This window comes from Vanellus vanellus (genome assembly GCF_965231255.1).
Source record: "Vanellus vanellus genome assembly, chromosome: 6".
NCBI classification, from domain to species: Eukaryota; Metazoa; Chordata; class Aves; order Charadriiformes; family Charadriidae; genus Vanellus; species Vanellus vanellus.
In genome coordinates this window covers 58,012,573-58,030,538 of record NC_138911.1, presented here as the reverse complement: position 1 = coordinate 58,030,538, position 17,966 = coordinate 58,012,573, and the positions used below count along the sequence as shown (strand labels likewise).

At 44.5% G+C, this 17,966-nt stretch overlaps 1 protein-coding gene across 1 annotated transcript in view; it reads left to right on the top strand.

The window, feature by feature from the left end:
* Positions 1-1,264: 1,264 nt before the first annotated feature.
* Positions 1,265-17,966, top strand: part of CEP170B (centrosomal protein 170B) — a gene marked incomplete at its 5' end in the record, with an annotated part of 55,117 nt that continues 38,415 nt past the window's right edge. The window contains 3 exons of the mRNA XM_082485451.1: positions 1,265-1,369; positions 13,294-13,383; positions 16,430-16,508. Of these exons, the coding sequence (XP_082341577.1) occupies positions 1,265-1,369; positions 13,294-13,383; positions 16,430-16,508 (274 nt within the window). The remainder of the gene's footprint in view (positions 1,370-13,293; positions 13,384-16,429; positions 16,509-17,966) is intronic.

Genomic DNA, 17,966 nt, shown 5'->3' with positions numbered 1-17,966 from the left:
CGCTGGCATGTCGCGACACGGGCAGGGAAGCCCTTACCGCCGGCTCCCGGAGCGGTTTTGCGTGTCCGTAGCGACAGGGAGGGCGGCGGGGCGTGTGGTGTCACCTCACCACCCCCACCTGAGGCCTGCGCTCCGCCGGGGGAGGTCATTCATCCTCCCGCGGGTGTCACCTGCGCCTCTCCGGAGCCGCCGGGGCGGGGGAGGCCGGCGGTAAGGCCGGGGAGGGCAGCGCGGCCCCAGATAAAATGGAGATCTCCTTCCCTCGGTGCGTTTAGGAACGCAGCTTCGATCCCGGGAGGTGGGTGAGGAGGGGAAGGCGAGAGGCCGGTGTGCGCCGCTTTTATTTTGCTTCCACCGGGGAGAGGAAAACGCGATATTGTGGGCGAGGGAGGAGGAGAGGCCGCAGGACGCGGCTGCCTGCAGCCGGGCTGTAGCAGCGACAACAAACAGGTGTGGCTGGGAGGGAGAGTTCCCGATAAGTGCTGCTGCCCTCGCAGGTTACAGCTGCCTGCTCTTCTGCCTCTTGCGGGGGAGGGGGGAGCGGTGTACGCCAAAACCCTCCGGTGGGAATGGCAACCTGGGCTTCCTGTCCTGGGGTGGCAGCGCGGTTTGGGTTTTGGACCAGCTCATGCAGGGAGGGAGGAAGGATTTGTGGGCTCCCAACTTCTATCAGCGTGGAAGTGGGATGAGCAATAGGGAGGTTGTTCTCCTCCCAGCACTGGTGTAACCGCTCCTGGGAGTGTGCTGTGAAAGGTTATAGGAGCCAGGTTATGCCACCTTACTGATGTGCTGGTCCAGATCTTTGATGCTGGGGGAAGCTCGAGCTGTGATTTGTGCACAGTGCTAACAATGAGGAAATGTTCTGGAAAAGATGTCTTTTTTTTTTTTTTTTTTTTTTTTTTTACTTCCCTCCATATTTCATCATTTCATTGACTGGACTCAGATGCATGCTTCATTTTTTAAACAGTTCTTTCGTCACATCCTTACTCTTACTTTGCTGGTTGAATAGTTCCAGGGCTGCAGAGCTCCTACACATGGCACACGGACAGCAGATCCTGGCACACACTTCACAACTGCTTCTTGCCACGAGACATTTTATGACATGAACACAAAGTGCAAGAGGCAGCACTGAGTCCCATGGCACTGGGAAATTTGGGAACTGCAACTACCTACCGGTGTAGTTCCAAGCTTCATTAATAGCTCACTGTCTGTCGTGTTTTTTTTTGTGTTTAGGATGTATAAAGATTAAGTGCCAAGTGCCAAAATGAGCGTGACTTCGTGGTTCTTGGTGAGCAGCACTGGCATTCGCCATCGGCTCCCTCGGGAGATGATATTTGTTGGCAGAGATGACTGTGAACTGATGCTCCAGGTAACGTGGCTTTTTTTTGTTATATTGTCTGTAGATGTGGATGTAACACTGGGGATCTGTAGAGATGTTGCATGCTTTCTTCAAAGGACATCTTTTAAAAGGAACTTCCTTTTTTGTGTGGAATTTGTGGTTCCCATGAAGACTTCATATTTTTGTGAAAGTGCAAGTGAGGTTTCTTTCAAATTGCTATGTCATCAGATGGATAGGAGCTGTAGTGGTGGGAGATTAATCAAATAGATTACCTACCTTGATGCTCCTAGAAGTAGTAAGCAAAGACATACCATTCAGTCCTGATCTGTGATTATGCTGCTGTTTTTTTGTAGTGTTTAATACACGCGCTGTTTGCTAGTATGTGTGATTTGGACAGGGTAAAGTTTTTTTGTTTGCCTGTTTTTCCCTTTCAATTTGATTAAGTTGTCAGTGCTTGTATCTGTCACTTAGGGTTTTTTTTATCATGGTACAAAATACTGATGGTTAGCAAAGAAACTACGTGTTTTAGTGGGGTGAGTAAGGCGGTGACCTCTTCCCAGAGTAATTGTATTACTTGGGAAAACTTGCAGCTTCTGTTAGTGCTTCCTATACCACCATGTGTTTCTGCTGGTCCTAATCCAACATATCTGAAGTGTTGAATGTGGTCTGATGTTTGACAGCATAATGTAATGGATGTCACTCCAAAGAAATGGAGCTGGAATCTCGCAAAGAGCTTTTGACAGGAGCAGTTTAGCAGTTTAGCTCAGGAATTTATAGAAGCTCAGAATTAAATTAGTGTTTCTGCTAGACCCATGTCATAAGTACTTAAATGCAAAAAAAATGATAGCTTGCACCTGCCTGTTCCCCTTTGGCCCTTTACAAAGGTGGCAAATGTGCCTGTTGGCAAAATTAGGAAGCTGCCTAACAGGGACTACCTCCCCCTGCTAACCCTGCCACAGGTATGTCCTAAATGCTTTGCTGATGTTCTACCAGGCAGGCTGTGTTTCTAGTTACTGCAGGGATTTTGTATGATATGTTAGCGGAAGGTTTGTTTAGGGGAGTAGAAGTAGAAGAGTAGAAGTATAAGGTGTGCTTGGAAGGCAAGGTGTTGTCTGGCTGTAATAAAATGTTAGTGTCCGCAAAAGGAGAGCTTGCAGTGTTTGTACTGCTCTGCTGGCTGGCGGTGAATGGCATAGCTGTGCTGCAGTGGTAGAGTCTGAAGTATGCTCCTGTTTGACAGCAGATCGTTTGTTTGGGTTTTTCCATGAATCACACTATCTCTTCTTACATGTTTCTACGTGTCTGACTGGTGAGGCATGTAAAGGTGAGACATTAAAAATGTGTTCTCTTGTGACTTGAAGTGAGAAAACATACACAGTGACCTTGGTTTCCAAAAACAGCCTGAGTTTTAAGGTGCCCATCTTAATACCTTTTGAAGGTACCAGAGATTGTTTTTTTTTTTTTTAACTGTCAGGGTTCAGCAGTCTGAGAATTGCATGTCTCAAGTTGTGTACCCTAAAATAAAAGTACTCAAATATCAGTCAAGCTTAAAAAGCATTTCTTGTTTCTCTGGTTATTTGTGGGGTTAACTGGACAGTGTGGATTGTGAGCCACTACATACCACACAGAGTATTTCATGCTTCTTTGCAAGCTGGCTTGTCAGTGTTGCGTGTTGACTAGCAACCTTGTGACGCTCTGTTTGCCCTGGTCTTTTCTACAAGGTAAATGAATTGGGATTACTGGAGGAGCCAGCAGTATCTGTGAGTGAAGTGGTTGTATACGGGGGCTCATAGGTGGTGGTGATATTAAAGGAGGCTTTCATTATTTCACCAGAATGAAGGCTCTGGATTGTCTGTAAAAACCAGCTGCTTGTGTTCATGGGGTCAGTTACATGTGACTATGAACATTTTAGTTTACTATTTCCAGTACTAAAGCTTTTTCTAGGATCACATGTAGGGTCTTATTTTGAACAGCACAGCACATTATTTTCCTAGCCATTTGCTTATAAAGGTGTTTTCCAGAGCTACCTTGGGCTCCAAATGAGGTGATTGTAGTGAGACCCAGTGTGGAAGACAGACTGAACAGAGACTTGATATTCAAGCAAAGTTGTGTGTGAGCAGATGGAGGATGAGATCTAAAAATAGACTTTTGTCCTACTGTGACTGTCCATGTCACAAAATCATTGTGTGGACTGGCACAATCATTTGTCTTGTGGAAAGCTTAAGAAGTGGGGTAGTTGTCAGAGCAGATGGACAGAGGTCCTGCCATAGTGTCCGCACTTGTAGTATTTCTGTGGTACTGACCATGAAACTGTATAACTGCACAGTTATTTTGCTTATGTATTTCAAGATATTGTCACTTGATCCCATAAAGTGCACAACTGGGAGCAGACTGGCAGTGTCTGGGGAATGGACTGGATGACCTGGTTGGTGTTTTTTAATCTCTAACACTGTTACTGCTTAGTGATTTCATCATGATACAGTTTGTGGTTCCCTGTTGAGACCATGTGTATTAGGCAGCGTGCAAACATATGACACAGAGATAACCCTTGTCCTGGAGACCTTGCAGTCTTGCCTTTCTCATTTTACTGTTTTAGGAGTGTCTTGTCTTTTGGTATTTTCTTGGAACATGTTGTCTCAAGGTATCAGATCCCTAAACAGCAAAAAATGATGGCTTTGTCACCAAACAATCAAGCTTTAGTTTCGCCTGTTTACTCAGATGTTTGCTCATTTCATACAGGTACTAGGTTTGCTTTCTGGTTAACAAAGAGGTGAAGAAAACCAGAGTCTTTAATCTTAAAATTAAGTAGGATTGATAGTGTTTATTAGTGATAATCTACCTTGAAATCTTCTATACCTACTAAGAGGATTAGAAATATTTTAAATGTTTTTGCAGCACTGTAAAGCTTCTAGTACAAGTAAATGCAAGATTTACATTGGGATTGAATGTTAATGCATGGGTGAAAATGCCATGTAGCATAGCTTGGCATGCATTGTTGTTATGCAGAGTCAAGGGCTCAGTTCTGCCTTTGTTCTGAAAAACAGTGCTTGATTTCTTCAACAGTCTCACTGGCTCTTTTCAGGTGTCAGAGTGTGGAAATCTAAACCTTCACCAACTTGCAGTAGCGTGTTTTTTCTGTGAAGCTTGGTGGTGGTAGGAAGTAATTCTCTGAAAAGTTTTACTGGTATTTTTTTAACCAAAAAATAAGAGGGGTTTTAGACCATCTTGAACAAAGTAATCCTCCCCCTTCCTCAACATTCTTCTTGGAAAATACAGTTGCCATTTTTATCAGCTTTGATCATTTGCTTAATGTGATGGCTATTTACTCAGGGGACAAACATTTTGCAAACTCAAAATTTTCACTTAGCCATTAAAATCTTCCCCTCTGCCCCTAAACAAAGCCTCTTTTGCATTTTTGCTAAATGTAAATATTTAACAGAAGGAAAAGCAGGGTCATGATTTCCCTGTTTTTGTTTGAGCAAGAGATGTTTATTGGAAAATTTGGGAAAGCAAAATGTTTAACTGGTGCTCCCTTGAGTATTTCCCTCTCTTTAGAGTGATGGTTTGGGCATGCTATTGTCCCATGCCAGTGAGGTTGTACACATGAGTGTGAGTTACAGTAGGAGTAGGTGCAGATGACATGATGCTTTCTGTTTTATGCCTTTGTCCTGGGTGCCTTTTAAGAGAGCTTGACACTTCCTATGAGGAGACACTGTTTTCAATTGCTTATACTCTGCTAAACTTTGTAACTGTTTGGGATGAGAGTTTATTTTCCAGGCATCTGTTTTAGGCAGTGTGTTCTGGAGGTGATCAGCTTCCTTCTTCAGTCTGAGAAAAGTTTTCTTCATGTGAACTATTTGGAAGTATGCTTAACCTTTTATCTGAAGTTCTGGCATTGTAGAGCTGGGAGGTGATGCTTTTCAAGAGTGAAAGCCTAGGTCAGAGGTGATTTCTGCCCCCCTTAATCAATAATCTAAATGTGTTTGAGCAAGTTCCAAAACTTTGAAAAAAGATGGAGTTTGCATGTGGTCAGCAGGGACTTGTTTGATACTGTTGTCTTAGGTCATGTTTCACGCTGGAGTGAGGTTGGTGAGGGGACGGGTTGGGGGACAGAACTGTTGCAGGTTGGGCAAAGAGGAACTAGGTGCAGGGATGCGCAAGACTGGGGTTTAGATGTAAGAGCAACTGCGCTAGATTTAGATCAAGGTGCATCTATCCCAGTATCCTGACTCAGACAGTGGTCAAAGCAGCTGTCGAGGAAAGTGCGAGCACAAGCCAAGAGTATAATGATACTTGCAGAATACTTGCTCAACCTCTTGACCTGTGTTTCAGGAAGCCAGAGGCCAGATCCTTGGATTTAATTGTTGGATTTCTACTCTACAAACCCTCACCAAGAGATTAAGATTTGGCTGAGCAGGGAGACACAAGGAGTCTGTCATTTGTGCAGAGTGAGAGGAGGAGCAGCAGGACTTGGAAAAGTGGAGGGTGGTGCATATTGGGCAGAAGCTGTTCAGTGTGGGAAAAGTGGGCATTACAGGACGTGACTGCTGATCAGCATCTCCCTTAGGCCTGAGCCGGGCTCAAGACTTGCTTTTAATTCTGGTGTCAGCAGATAGCTGTGAAAGCTACTAGCCAAGCATCTGGCCCATATGGGATATTGCATGCTGCTTATGGTATCAATTAGTTGGTTCAGGTGCTAGTGTAGGGGCTTGTGAGCTGAACGTACAAATTAATTCTGCTGGTGAATTGGATAAATGGTTACTTGATAGTGCTTGAATAGGTATTTCCCTCTTTTTAGCTTGCTTTGGTAAAAAGCTAGGGAATTACAAGTGTTCTAGGCACTGAAGGAACATCTAATGGATGCCAAGGCAAGTGTTTATAACTGCAGAGCAGTTACGATGCACCAGTGTGAAGATTGCCTGTGTAATCCTGCTTCTGCCCCTATGTACATGGGCATGAAGATGCAATCTGTTATTGTGTTATTACCAGTTATTTTCTCCCTGCAGGATCTGTTTTGTGTTTGGTACGCAGGGTGCACAGCGCACTCTGCAAATAATACAGTGCAATGGTGAACTCTGCGTGTATGTGACATCTGGTCAAATTAAGGTTTCATTGACCTGATAAATCCTACCTTCCTCAGGCTGTACTTGATAATACGATGTCTCTCCTATGTAGTTTAATGAGTGTATACATAAACAAGTGCAAATAGGCGTGGTGTAGTTTATCTACAGCATTATTCTGGGAGGAAGCAGACGGTGTGAACTTGGGAGATTATCTTTTTCCTGGTACTTCTAGGTGAATCCACTGCGGTGCAGAAGTCCTATCCCTCCATCACTCAGGTATTTCCTGCATTGGGAGCTCCCAGTAGAAGCCATGGGGAATCTCTGCTGCCTTTTGTGTCCAGTCCTCCTTCCCCATGGAAACACGGGGCTGGAGTGGGAAGCTGTAATCGGGACAGGGCAGTGCCTTGCTCATGCTGTTTTGCTGCAGTTATCCAGAGGATGTAAACCAGCACCTAAGTTAGTCCTAGGGCGCTGAGAATTGCAGTGATCCCCAGAGTCATTCATTAGGTGTCACAAGGGAAGTAGGTGTCTTACAGGCAGAAGGGAGAGCATCTAGCCTTGGGAAGGCTCTGCTTTTTGACGGGTAATGTTTTCATGTGCCAGGGCAGCAGCTGTGGAAGGAAGGGTGCACATCCCGTATTTCTATGCCTAGAGTTGTTTTTTTGACTCTTGCCTCTCCCATTGTTTCCTGTTAATGTGCAGTTGATGGGAAGACTATGATGTCTGATGAAATGTGGGTTGAGGAGGCTGGAGGCATGGCAGGACTGGGAAACCTGGGAGGGGAGTTCGTTGCTGGAGGCAGGGTAGGGAGAGGTGATAGTGGCACTGCAAGCAGGTGGTTATTAGGGGTGAGAGGGCTGCACGCAGCTGGCAAGGTGCTGGAAGCCTGGCCTGTGGAGGGAGGGTTTGTCCCTCTCCAGAGCAGGCAGGGGAAAAGGGTACCCCTTCCATGTCTGAGATCCTGATCCAGGCACTAGCATGCAGCTCGACTATACTATAGAAATTCAGGTTTTTGTCCCACCTAAGATGGTGCTTTGCTGTGCCTCCTGGGTGGCCATGTAAAATGAAGGGAAAGCCAGTGCATCTGTGGGCGGTGTGTTGCCTGCCTATGGTCAGGATCTGACCTGGGGTCACTTGAACCGGTGCTCCACTTTGGGAAAGGGTAACCAACAAGCAAAAACCCATTCTACCTCAAAATAACGGGTTAAGTAGTTATGGGAACTATGCCAGCCTCCAAATCCCTTTGCCAAGCTGTGGGGATTACAGTTTCATTTTCCTGGGGGATTTCTCTCTTTTGTTCAGTGCCTTATTTTTTGCATGAATACTCAGGCCCCAGTCCTGCCACAGATCCACTAAGCCTGTGATCTTGAGTGCAGCAGAGCTGAAGGCAGCAGGAGCCTCTGCAGCTTGGGAGCTGTAAAGTGAGTCCAGCCCCAGGATGAGGTGGCTACACTTGCTGAAGAGACATTCGTCCGCTTAGGCAGAGTCATTTAGAAACCTGCAGCACATGCCCCTGGGAGCAATCAGGCTGCCTATTGTGGGGGTGTCTCACTTGCAACCAGTCTGGGTCAGGATGGATCATTCACTAATATTCTGGAAGAGTACTGAAGTGGCCGATATACACAACTCTCAGAAACGCATCGGGGTGGAAGAGGGAGACAAAGTGCTCGTGTCTGTCATTTAGTGTTAACTGTGGTTTTACTTTTGAGGAGGAAAAAAATCATATTTCAGGCTAGAATGCAAGGGATTTTTTTTTTTTTTTTAATTTGGCTTCATCTGTCGCCCTTCTAAAGTGGGCCACTGGGAGAGGTTTGTATTTCCTTACTGGGACAGTAGTGCAGAGCACAGTACTGGAAGAAATGTAACCTGTTCACTATGGAAAGTATTTGAGCAAATGTTTATTGCGTGCTGCCACCAGAATGCTGCAGTTATCTCGTGCCAGAAGTGCAGAACAGGCTGCAGTAAGGAACAGGGAAACTGCTCTCGTTTATTTATTTTATCTCCAATACCTCGATGCCTCGTGGCACTGGCAGGGCTGAGGTCCAAATCTCAACCCTGAGCAGCAGGCTTTTGCCCATGGTAATTCTCCTGGGGAAGAAGCAGCATCTGTATCTACGTAGACAGCTGAGCTGCGTCTGCTCCCTGGCCCTGTGGGGAAACGCAGGCTGTCTGGCTGTATTTCTCCTCTTGCCTTCCTAAGCAGGTCTTGTTTCCTGGTGGATTTTGCTTGGTGTCTCTGCAGCTCGTGATTTTATCCTTAGTGCCCTGTTCTATGTTTCAGACCCTTCACCAAAACCAAAGCTGTAGGGTATCTGCAGCACATGTAGCCAGCGTGATATGTACCTCTGTGGAGACTCCTGCATGCTTCTGAAACTGCTTTTGCTGCTCCCATGCTAAGCAGGAGCTTTTTTGCTGATTTGATGTGTGCAGTTTTGAGAATCGCGGGTAAGCTGCCTGGTTGCATGTCTGATTGGAGACTGATGATCCAAGGTAATGGTACCAGTGTGGGACTGGCAGGTGCCATTCCTATCTGTGATTTGGACTATCTGTTTAATATGACCTTAGTAGAAAGAAAAGCTATAAAATACCTTTGTCTTCAGATGTGTGCCACATCTTGTCTACTAGGTATTTAAAACATAATGCATTGTAGATAGTATGATGGGGAACCAGGACAGCCTTATATTAGGAAGTTATTTGAATGTCTGGAAATGCAAGCCCTGGATGAGCTTAGTGTAGTAATAAATCAGTGTCCATGTTTTCCCTTCAAAGAAGTGTAAATGTTGTTAATCAGAAAAGCAGACATTGTGTTTCCCAAGAGTTGTTTTCATTTGATAACAGGTCCAGTGTTGGGACATGGTGAAGATGCTGTGTTGTTCCTTCATTCCCAGCCTCTTGGAGTGTAGACTTATTTCTTGCCTGCAGTTCACTAGTGCTCAGGAGGACACCTCTCTTCCCTGCCTTCTTTTCCCTTTCTTGATCTCATCTGAGGTGCTCCAGCTCTGGTTTTGTTTTTTTTTGTATCCAAGCAGAGTCTCAGTGATCCTTGCCATAGCTCAGGAGTTCTGCTCACCCCATTGCAACTGCATTTCCGTGAGTGAAACAGATCAATTGCGAGGGTGTACCAGTTATTTTCTGCTGCTGACATCTGGGTATAGGCACTTCAGGTTTTTTTTAACACTTAATTGGAAATTTTTTTGTTGTTGTTTCCCTCTGGGACATCTGCGTCCCCTCCCAGCAAATGGGTCAGTCTTGCCTTTCCTTGTGGAGGTTGTGACTGATCAGAAGCAAAGCTTAGTATTTGGTGAAAGTGTGCATTTAAGCTAGGGAGTCCTCTTATATTTGTGATTCAGTCATCTTAACTGCAGCTTTTCAATTTATAGATGCCTAAAATCTTTCCAGTGGCGTTGCAGATGTTGGGATCTCTGCACCTGTGTGCTGCTCTGTAACACAGGTCGACTCAAGCTTCTTAAATCACTTTCTGTGATTCACTGGGTCATGCTTTAGAAACCACTGGCCTGCTGGGCTGAAGTGACTTCTGCAGGACTGGTCTTGGGCTCTTGGCTGTTAGCAGTCTGGAAACTGGTTAGTCTTTTCTTAACAGTGGGATTGAGGCAGTCTGCTCTTCTCTGAGAACAAAAGCACAATCGGCCATTGGGTTGCTGCTGTCACTGCACACAAGAGCAGTTTATGTTAAATGTGACTTATGTTGAAATAAACCACACCTCAGTTCTCAAGTAAGAGTGACCTTTGGCAAGTCTGCATCAAAATAAATAAGGTGTGATTTTAGTTATTTTAGGTTGAGTTTCCTTGGAGACAGGCCCTTAGGAACTCCAGCTGCCAGTTCCTGGGATGTTTGCTGGTTTAACATAAACAAAACTAAGACAATTCTTCTCTTCTCCACAAAAGCATAAAATTTCACAGAAGTGCAATCTGTGTAACAGTTTGCTATGTTCCTGGTGTGCTCTTTAAAGGGATGCTGAGAGGCAGTATCAAGACTGTGGGTCAGATTTTGCATATTGTTTTGACTCCGTTTGCAAAGGGCCATCTTGAACACAGATGAAACTTCCTTGGCAGATGGGAAGTTTTGGCATGAATTGGTCCCTTTGATGACCTCTTCCTGATTTTATGTAGGGGAATATCATGCTGCTGGAAAACATCTCTGCTTGCCTGTGATGACCCTTGTCTGGTTTGGGACCCCTGACTGGCTGTAGTCAGCTGTTGTAAAATACAGTAGCCAAAAGGCTGTGCTGACTTACATCAGGGTCAGATACAGGGCAAATTGAATTTTTGGGAGACAGCTGGTTCCCAGAAATAAACCCTTTTTAAAATGACCTGTGATTCATTTAAAATCAGATACCAGATAAAATCTACCCTAATTTTTCATCTTGATTAGCTTTTTGGGGTGGAAGCCTTTCTGCCCTTGGAAGGGGCCTAGAGAAGGGATTGTTCTGCCTTTAAAATCTGTTAATCTTTAAATGAGTCTCTATGACATGCTGTAAAAAGCTAAAGCAAACACTGCTGCACCAGTTAATCAATGTTCCTTCACATCCCGTTGGGAACAGTGATTGATGTCCAGTGTTTTGTGTAGCAGAGGGAACGGGGAAGACTTTGCATCTGTGCTGTGAAGGCAGGACCCCTGTGTGCGCTTGTCTTTTGAGTCCAGCAGAAAGAAACATAGTTATATAAATGCCCATCGATGGGGAAAGGGGGTTTCTACCTGATGGTTGTGGGGATGGCCCCTGGGCAAGCAGGGCGGTGGAAGGAGACCCTCTTGCATCTTCGCGAAGGGTGTGAGGGACCATGTGGCAGGTCGGGTACAACCCCAGCTTGTGTAGCATCAGCTGCTGTGATATGTGAGGCTGCGGCTGGAGATGTTCCCGTCCTCAGGGCTGTGCGCTGAGGTGCAGGTCCTGGGCAGCATCCCTCCACCATCCTTACCTTATGCTGCACATACCTGCCACAGCCACTTGGGTGATTGCAAATTGGACTGATTAAATAATCATAAATAATTAGATTATTCATCTAATGTGAATAATAACAGAGAGAAGCAGCAGCTTCACACTGTAAATGCTTAAGACCTTCCCTGCCTTGAGGTTGGGGTCAGACAGCAGTTGCGGAGATTGCATGCAGGCAAGAAGTTTGCGTGTGCCCCTCCTGGCAGGGCAGTGCTGTGCTTAGTTTCCAGTGTTTAGGGCTTGGTGTAGCAGGAGATACGAGTGGGGTGTCCCTGACTGCATTGCCTCTGCCTGTCCCACCAATTGTTTGTTTCTTTGGGGAGCAGTTGCTCTTCGAGCATCACCAACTGGGCAGCAAAGCATAGAGTGCTGCTCTGTTTTTCAGCTGGGACCCATGAGAGCTGACACCTTGTAATTTCAGCAGTGTACGGATAACTGTATTAGTGAGGCAGCTGGAGGCTTGGAATCACCTGCCCCTCTCCTCACTGCCTGTGCTTGCATGTCATGAATAGCGGGAGGGACACTGGAAGGTGGAAGGGCAGTCTTCTGGCCAAGTATGTGCTTGCTTCGTATTGGTACTTCAGGGTTATTCTGGAGGACAGGTCTCCTGGGCTGACATATGCTCTGCAAAGGGAGGAGGTGCCATTTATCAGCTGTTGGGATATTACCAGTGTGCTTGACATTGGCAGGGGCAGCAGAAATCCCTGCAAATGGGAGCAGTTTGTCTGGAAAAAGCCTTTGTGTTTTCACCAAGGAATTCCCCTGAAACAATCTTTGCCTCTGCATGCTTGCGAGGAAGTAGATAATGGCTTGCTTAGAGCGGTGCTGTGGAAACCAGCGTGTTTATACTTGGGAAAAGGAGAGGGCTTTTCAACAAGAACTTGTTGGTCGATTCCCAGGAAGAGGAGGATTAGCTGACTTAAAGCCTGGCTTGTCTCCCTGCTCTGGTAGCCTGTCCTACCCTCCCCTGGCCCAAGATACCAGGGAGGTCTCAGTCTCGTGTGTGCGTGCTGATGGAGTGACCGGTTCCAGTGACTGGTTAAGGTCAACTGCAGCAAGAATTCAAGTTACGAGAGGCATTAGGTTTAAATACAGACAGTCTGTTGTCTTTATAGTTGTAACACACTATATTTCAAAATTATTCAGAGGTTTTGTTCTAACACTTCTTCCTCAAAAGTCTGACACTATTCCTGCTGAAGTGTCATACTCTGCTTTGAAAATAAGGTGCACTTGGTACTTGTGCATTGTGGCAAAGCCAGTGGCAACAAATCACTGCCCAGTTCAGTGTTCTCAAACCTAACTTTAAATTTGAATTTTCCCAGAGTTGCTTTCTTTCTCATCCCAAGTTTACTAACCTCTCTCCAACTTGGAAAACATCCTAGAGTTTAAATCAACTCCAGGACATAATCTTGGGAACGGTATACATTGTTGTGAATAAGTTTGGTTTGTAACTTAAGAAAATGATTTTTTTTCTTTTTGAAAACTAGGAAGAAATCATCCCAAATAGGAAGAAATCATCCCAAATAGGAAGTTCCCTAGTGATGAGGCCATCAGCTTCAGCTGGAGCTCTTCTAGTTCGCAGTGGCTGAGATCGTACCCCATAGGCTTTCAGTTGTACTGGTTTTGTTTCCAGTGTGCATTGATATAATTTATTGAAATTATGGAGTAGTCTTGACAGCCTTCAGTGATTTATTTATTTATTTTCACTCTCCATGCAAATAGTGTATTGTCTTCAGTGAAGTGTTTGAACAACCGTGGAAGTGTTCACTGTTTATCCTTTGGTTATTTATGGTAGTAAGTAATATTTAATCATTCCTGCCTTTTCCCCTCTCTCCCCCTACTCCATATCAAGTTAGTGTAATGTCTAAATGTTGCTTTGATTAACAATGTCTCTTATGCCTGACCAGTCTCATGTTCATTGTGCTTTCATTGCCAGTCCCGCAGTGTTGATAAGCAGCATGCTGTAATCAACTATGACAAGGAGAAAGATGAGCACTGGGTGAAGGATCTCGGGAGCTTAAATGGCGTAAGTAGCAAACCTCCTGGCTGATGGAGGCGAACATGCGGCATGCTGAGTCTGCAAGCGCTTGCTTAATTCTACTGTTAGGCCTTTTTGGGTCATTGCAACTGTTGCCATGAGTTAAGCTAAACATACATAAATATTTGCAAGGCCTGAGATGGAGGTCATGTAGTATGTCATCATCGAAGAGGAAAACTTTGGTGAATATTGTATTCTTTTTCCCTTTCTTCTGGTGTCCTTGCAGAATGCTTCAGGGCTCACAAAATCATACAGCCTTTTGCAAAAGAGGAGGAAAGAAATTGAGTCTTATTTTGGGGATGTTAACATTAAACTGGTAAAGATTCTGGAGCAGCTGTTCAGCATGAGCAGGCTGACCTTTTGGCAATTCAGTTGTCAGTGCATGGAGTGATTTATGGGATGATGAGACATTTAATTTCTTTGGGGAGAAACTATTTCAAACCACCTCTTTTTTTTTCTAATAAAAAATTGCTCTTTTGCCTGCCTTGAGCCTGGTTTGTGTGAAGACGGAGGGATAATGTGAGCCCAGAACAGGCAGCTGAGACTGCCTGAATCTTAACCCTTGCTCTGGTCCCGATTGACACAGTGGTCTTAGTCAGCTCAGTGAGGGCTTTGTCTGCCCACCTGAATTCTATGATTTTTAAATACACCATCTTAGTTAAACTGTCCTAATGTCATAGCATGCCTCTTTTTTGGCTGCTGCTTCATACCAGCAGAGCTATTCCTCTGCTGGAGCAGGTCTAAGCTAGATTCATGTAATTGTCTTCCCAGTAGGAGTTTTACTGCAGTCATTGTTCTGGGCTTAGAAACAGAAGCCCTCCACCATCATAACCACCAAACCACAAGATGAACCCAGAAACTTAGACAAAAACAGTGGCTAAAGCAGTCCTCAACTGTTCTGCCTCTTCTGGCATCTGAAAACGGTGAGAATGAGTGTTAATCCTTCTCAGCCTAGTAGCTGAAGGCACAGAAGCCCTGCTGAAATGGGACTATTTCCAGTAACTGGTCTGGGCTCTAGCTATATCCCTGGTTCAAAACCTGTGGTATTTAACTCATGGTAGCAAAATAGCAGCTGAAAATTCTGATCTTCTATCTTCATATGTTAAAGCATATGAATTTACAACATTTTAATAATAGATTTGTGCTCAAAGGGGCAGTGGAGTGAAAGGAGTTATAGCAGTGCCCGTCTTCTGCAGCTGGTCAAGCACACTTCTGTTGGAGAAGACTGTTGTGGCCAAACTGAATTTATTTTGCATGAAAGAAACAGGTCCTGTTTTGAAAACTTTCATGAAAAGTTGTTTTCCATCCTGAAACTAAAGAAATAACTTTTGAGGACCTTGAGTTTAATTCCATTTTCAGAATTTGCTTTTATTTTCTGTTTACTTTATAGCTTGTCAACAATGCATTAATTATAAGCTTTGTTGTATAATCTGGTTCATATTCATTGTCCAAAAGGTTTGTATTGTTTTTATTATAATGTTCAGCTGATTCTGCAGTCACTATTTTGGTTCTGAAAGTAGCATTTCTATCTGCAATAAGCAGTTTCCTTGAGTTATTTTATTTGAAGTAACCATGGACAAATAGGTAACAACATCCAAATGGGTCTTCTTGCAGACTTTTGTTTTGCAGAAAATTCAGCAAATAATTATCCCTGTTCCAGATCTGACTGTTGTGGGATTTTTAAATATTAAAAAAAAAAAATCGTCCAAATAGGAATTCTCTGCCTTTTAACCAGCTTTACTGCTTTCATTCTGAAATTACAGGACTCTTCCCTGGCTCTTCTGTAAATTGCAAGGAAGCTGGGGGCTGTTGTCTGCTGAGGTTCTAGTTTCCTGCTTTAGCATTTATTTTTCCCCTGTGGTTAATACTTGGTCTTATCATGCATGTTTGGCTTGGCTGAAGTGGGAAGGCAGAAGAGAAGGCTGTGCCTCAGTGATGAAAGCATGTAAATTCATTTTCTAGCATAATTGTGATTCATCAGAGCATAGCTGCATTTGTATTGAGGCTACAAAGACCCAGCAGTGGGTTCCTGGTCTGTGAGGCTGGGTGAATCCCACCTTGGGAGGTAGGGTAACTCCTGGTGTCTGTGGCTGTCCTGGGTGCAACCGAGTGTCTAATCCTCATCAGCATGCTGGTGCTTCTTCAGCTGAGTTCCTGATTTCAGTTTATTTGGCCCAGGTTGTTACAAAACTACATGGGTTTATTTATGAAAGATGTCCATGAGTACTTGATTTGTTTCTCCATTGTTCTGCGAGAATTATTCCTTAGGGGCTCCCCTTGGAAAGCAGGCATCTGAGACATGAGATGTTTGTTCACAGCTATGAAGTAGATTTCTTGCATGTTTATAAGGATAACTTCATTTCTTTGGGCCTCAATTAACTGCCTAGAGCATAGGAAAAATGAGCACGCAAATCTTTTGCATGAGGGGCCTGTTGTACTGATACATGGTGTCTTGGACAATGTGGCCTCAGACGTCATGGTGATGCCACTGCAGATGCATGTTTTCCTCTGTATTTTCATTTCCCCCTTCCTCTGTGATAGGTTTTGCTTGTTAAATTATCGGGCCTTGGGGCTGACACCAGTCTTGTTTGATATCCAGTGGAAAGCTGATGCCCAGCTCAGTAATTAGGGTGTGAATTGCACCATTTGCTGCGCTTGCTGGTTGTGAAGGGTGTAGGAGAACTGAGAGTATCTGAAGTTCCTAACTTCAGGCACATCATTTCCGTGTTCACGTTGGGAACTAAAATTTCACTTGCAGTTGGTGGAAAGGTAAATCTCCCCAGAGGTCCCTTCAGAGCATCTTGCTTTGAAGCATAATTGGGGTGCTCTAACTTGCCCATGGGAGCTACTTGCTGGTGTTGATTTTTCTAAGCAACTTAGCTCCTTGCCTGGCTGACTTTGTGCAGGTGCACCCTGAATGTATGCAGTGCCATTGACAGATGGGCATGGGTGCCCTCCAGGAGCCCTGTCCATTTGAGATGCATCACCTTGATACCCTCAAGTCAAAAACCATTCCTGTGCTTCTTTCCTGCAGACGTTCGTCAATGACGTGAGGATTCCTGACCAGAAATACATCACCCTAAAACTGAATGATGTCATTCGCTTTGGATATGATATCCTTCTTGTCTGAAGAGGGAGTGGGATGCGGTCTTTGATTGGGTATTGTGGTGTTTGCTGCATGGAGAGTTAACAGTGCTAATTGTGACTAATGAATAAGGGTGTTTGTTTTGCCTCCTGGAGCCTTTGGATGGCTCATAAACTTTTGTTTCTTCACCATGGACCTGATTCAGAGCATATTAATCATGATGCCTGCTACCTTCTTTGGAATTTGAATCAGGCCCTGCAGTGGCAGTAGTGACTGTGGAGGTGCCTCTTCAGTCTCTTTTTAAGGAAGGGTTGCATTTTTTCTCTTTTTTTGGGTGGCAACTGTAGGTAGTACCAGCCAGGCAGCAAACATATTTAATATGCTTTTGTATGAACTAACATCTTCCTATTTTTTTTTTCATCCAACTTCTGTGTTTTTGGTAATCATTTCACCCAAATGCTTGCTTTCAGACAATTTGCAGGTCTTCAGCCTTAAACATTTAGCTTTGGGGCTTGTGGTCAGACACATGACTCTGAATCGATTGAAGTTTGCCTGCGCAAATTGCTTCTGCCACAAAATGCAAGAGTAAATCTTTCTTTAGCAATAGCAAATTTCACCTCTGTTGAGGGAGGCTAGGCTGCAGTTACTGCTTTGTTTACAGAGTTGCAAATCCTGCTAGTGTCTGCTAAACCTTTGCCTTCATCCCTTTTTGTCCTGATGGGAGTGTATGACTGGCTGTAAGTGTAGATGTTGGAATGCCCTTCTGAGCCTGCAGAGCAACAGTGGTAAGTAGAGGCTCCTATTGCTGCCTTTTAATGTAATCTAATATTTTTTTTTTCACTTTTTTTCTGTTGCTTCTATCTGCCAAACTTTACTCACTCATGCTGAATTTAGAAGTAGCAAGTGTTGTCTCCCCGTTTTATTTTTGTGCGGAAATTTCAGTTAAAAAAATCCAGACGTTTCTGAGAATAGAGGCAGAGACTATGTTTCACCATTGCGAGGGGAGGAAGTGTTTGGCTGGAAAACTCATGTGTGTCCTTGACCCCAAGGCCACACTCTTGCGCCTTTCGCTGTCCCCATGATAATCAGTTTGTGCATGGCCATGCTGTAGCCCTTGAAATGCTCTAAACCTTGCTGGAGCCCAGAGAGCTGAAGCGGTGAGGAGAGGCTGAGCCTCCCTGGTCTTCCACGGATCTAGGTACCTCGGTTCTAGGCAGTGACAGTGCAGGAGCACGCCCTGTTGTAACAGGGGTGCTTAAAGTGATGTGTGTGCAATCCTGGATCTGCTGGAAAAGACTGTTTTCTAGGCCTTGTGGTAAGATCATACTTTTGGTCTCGGTCTCGCTCTGTCTCTTGCCATTTTAGAAATAAATCCTTGCTTCACAGTGGTATTTCTTTTTTTTTTTTTTAAGGGAGGCAGTTACTGAATTTTTTTTTTTTTTTTTTTTAAAAGATGATCAGTATTTGAACAGATTGCAGTTGATGC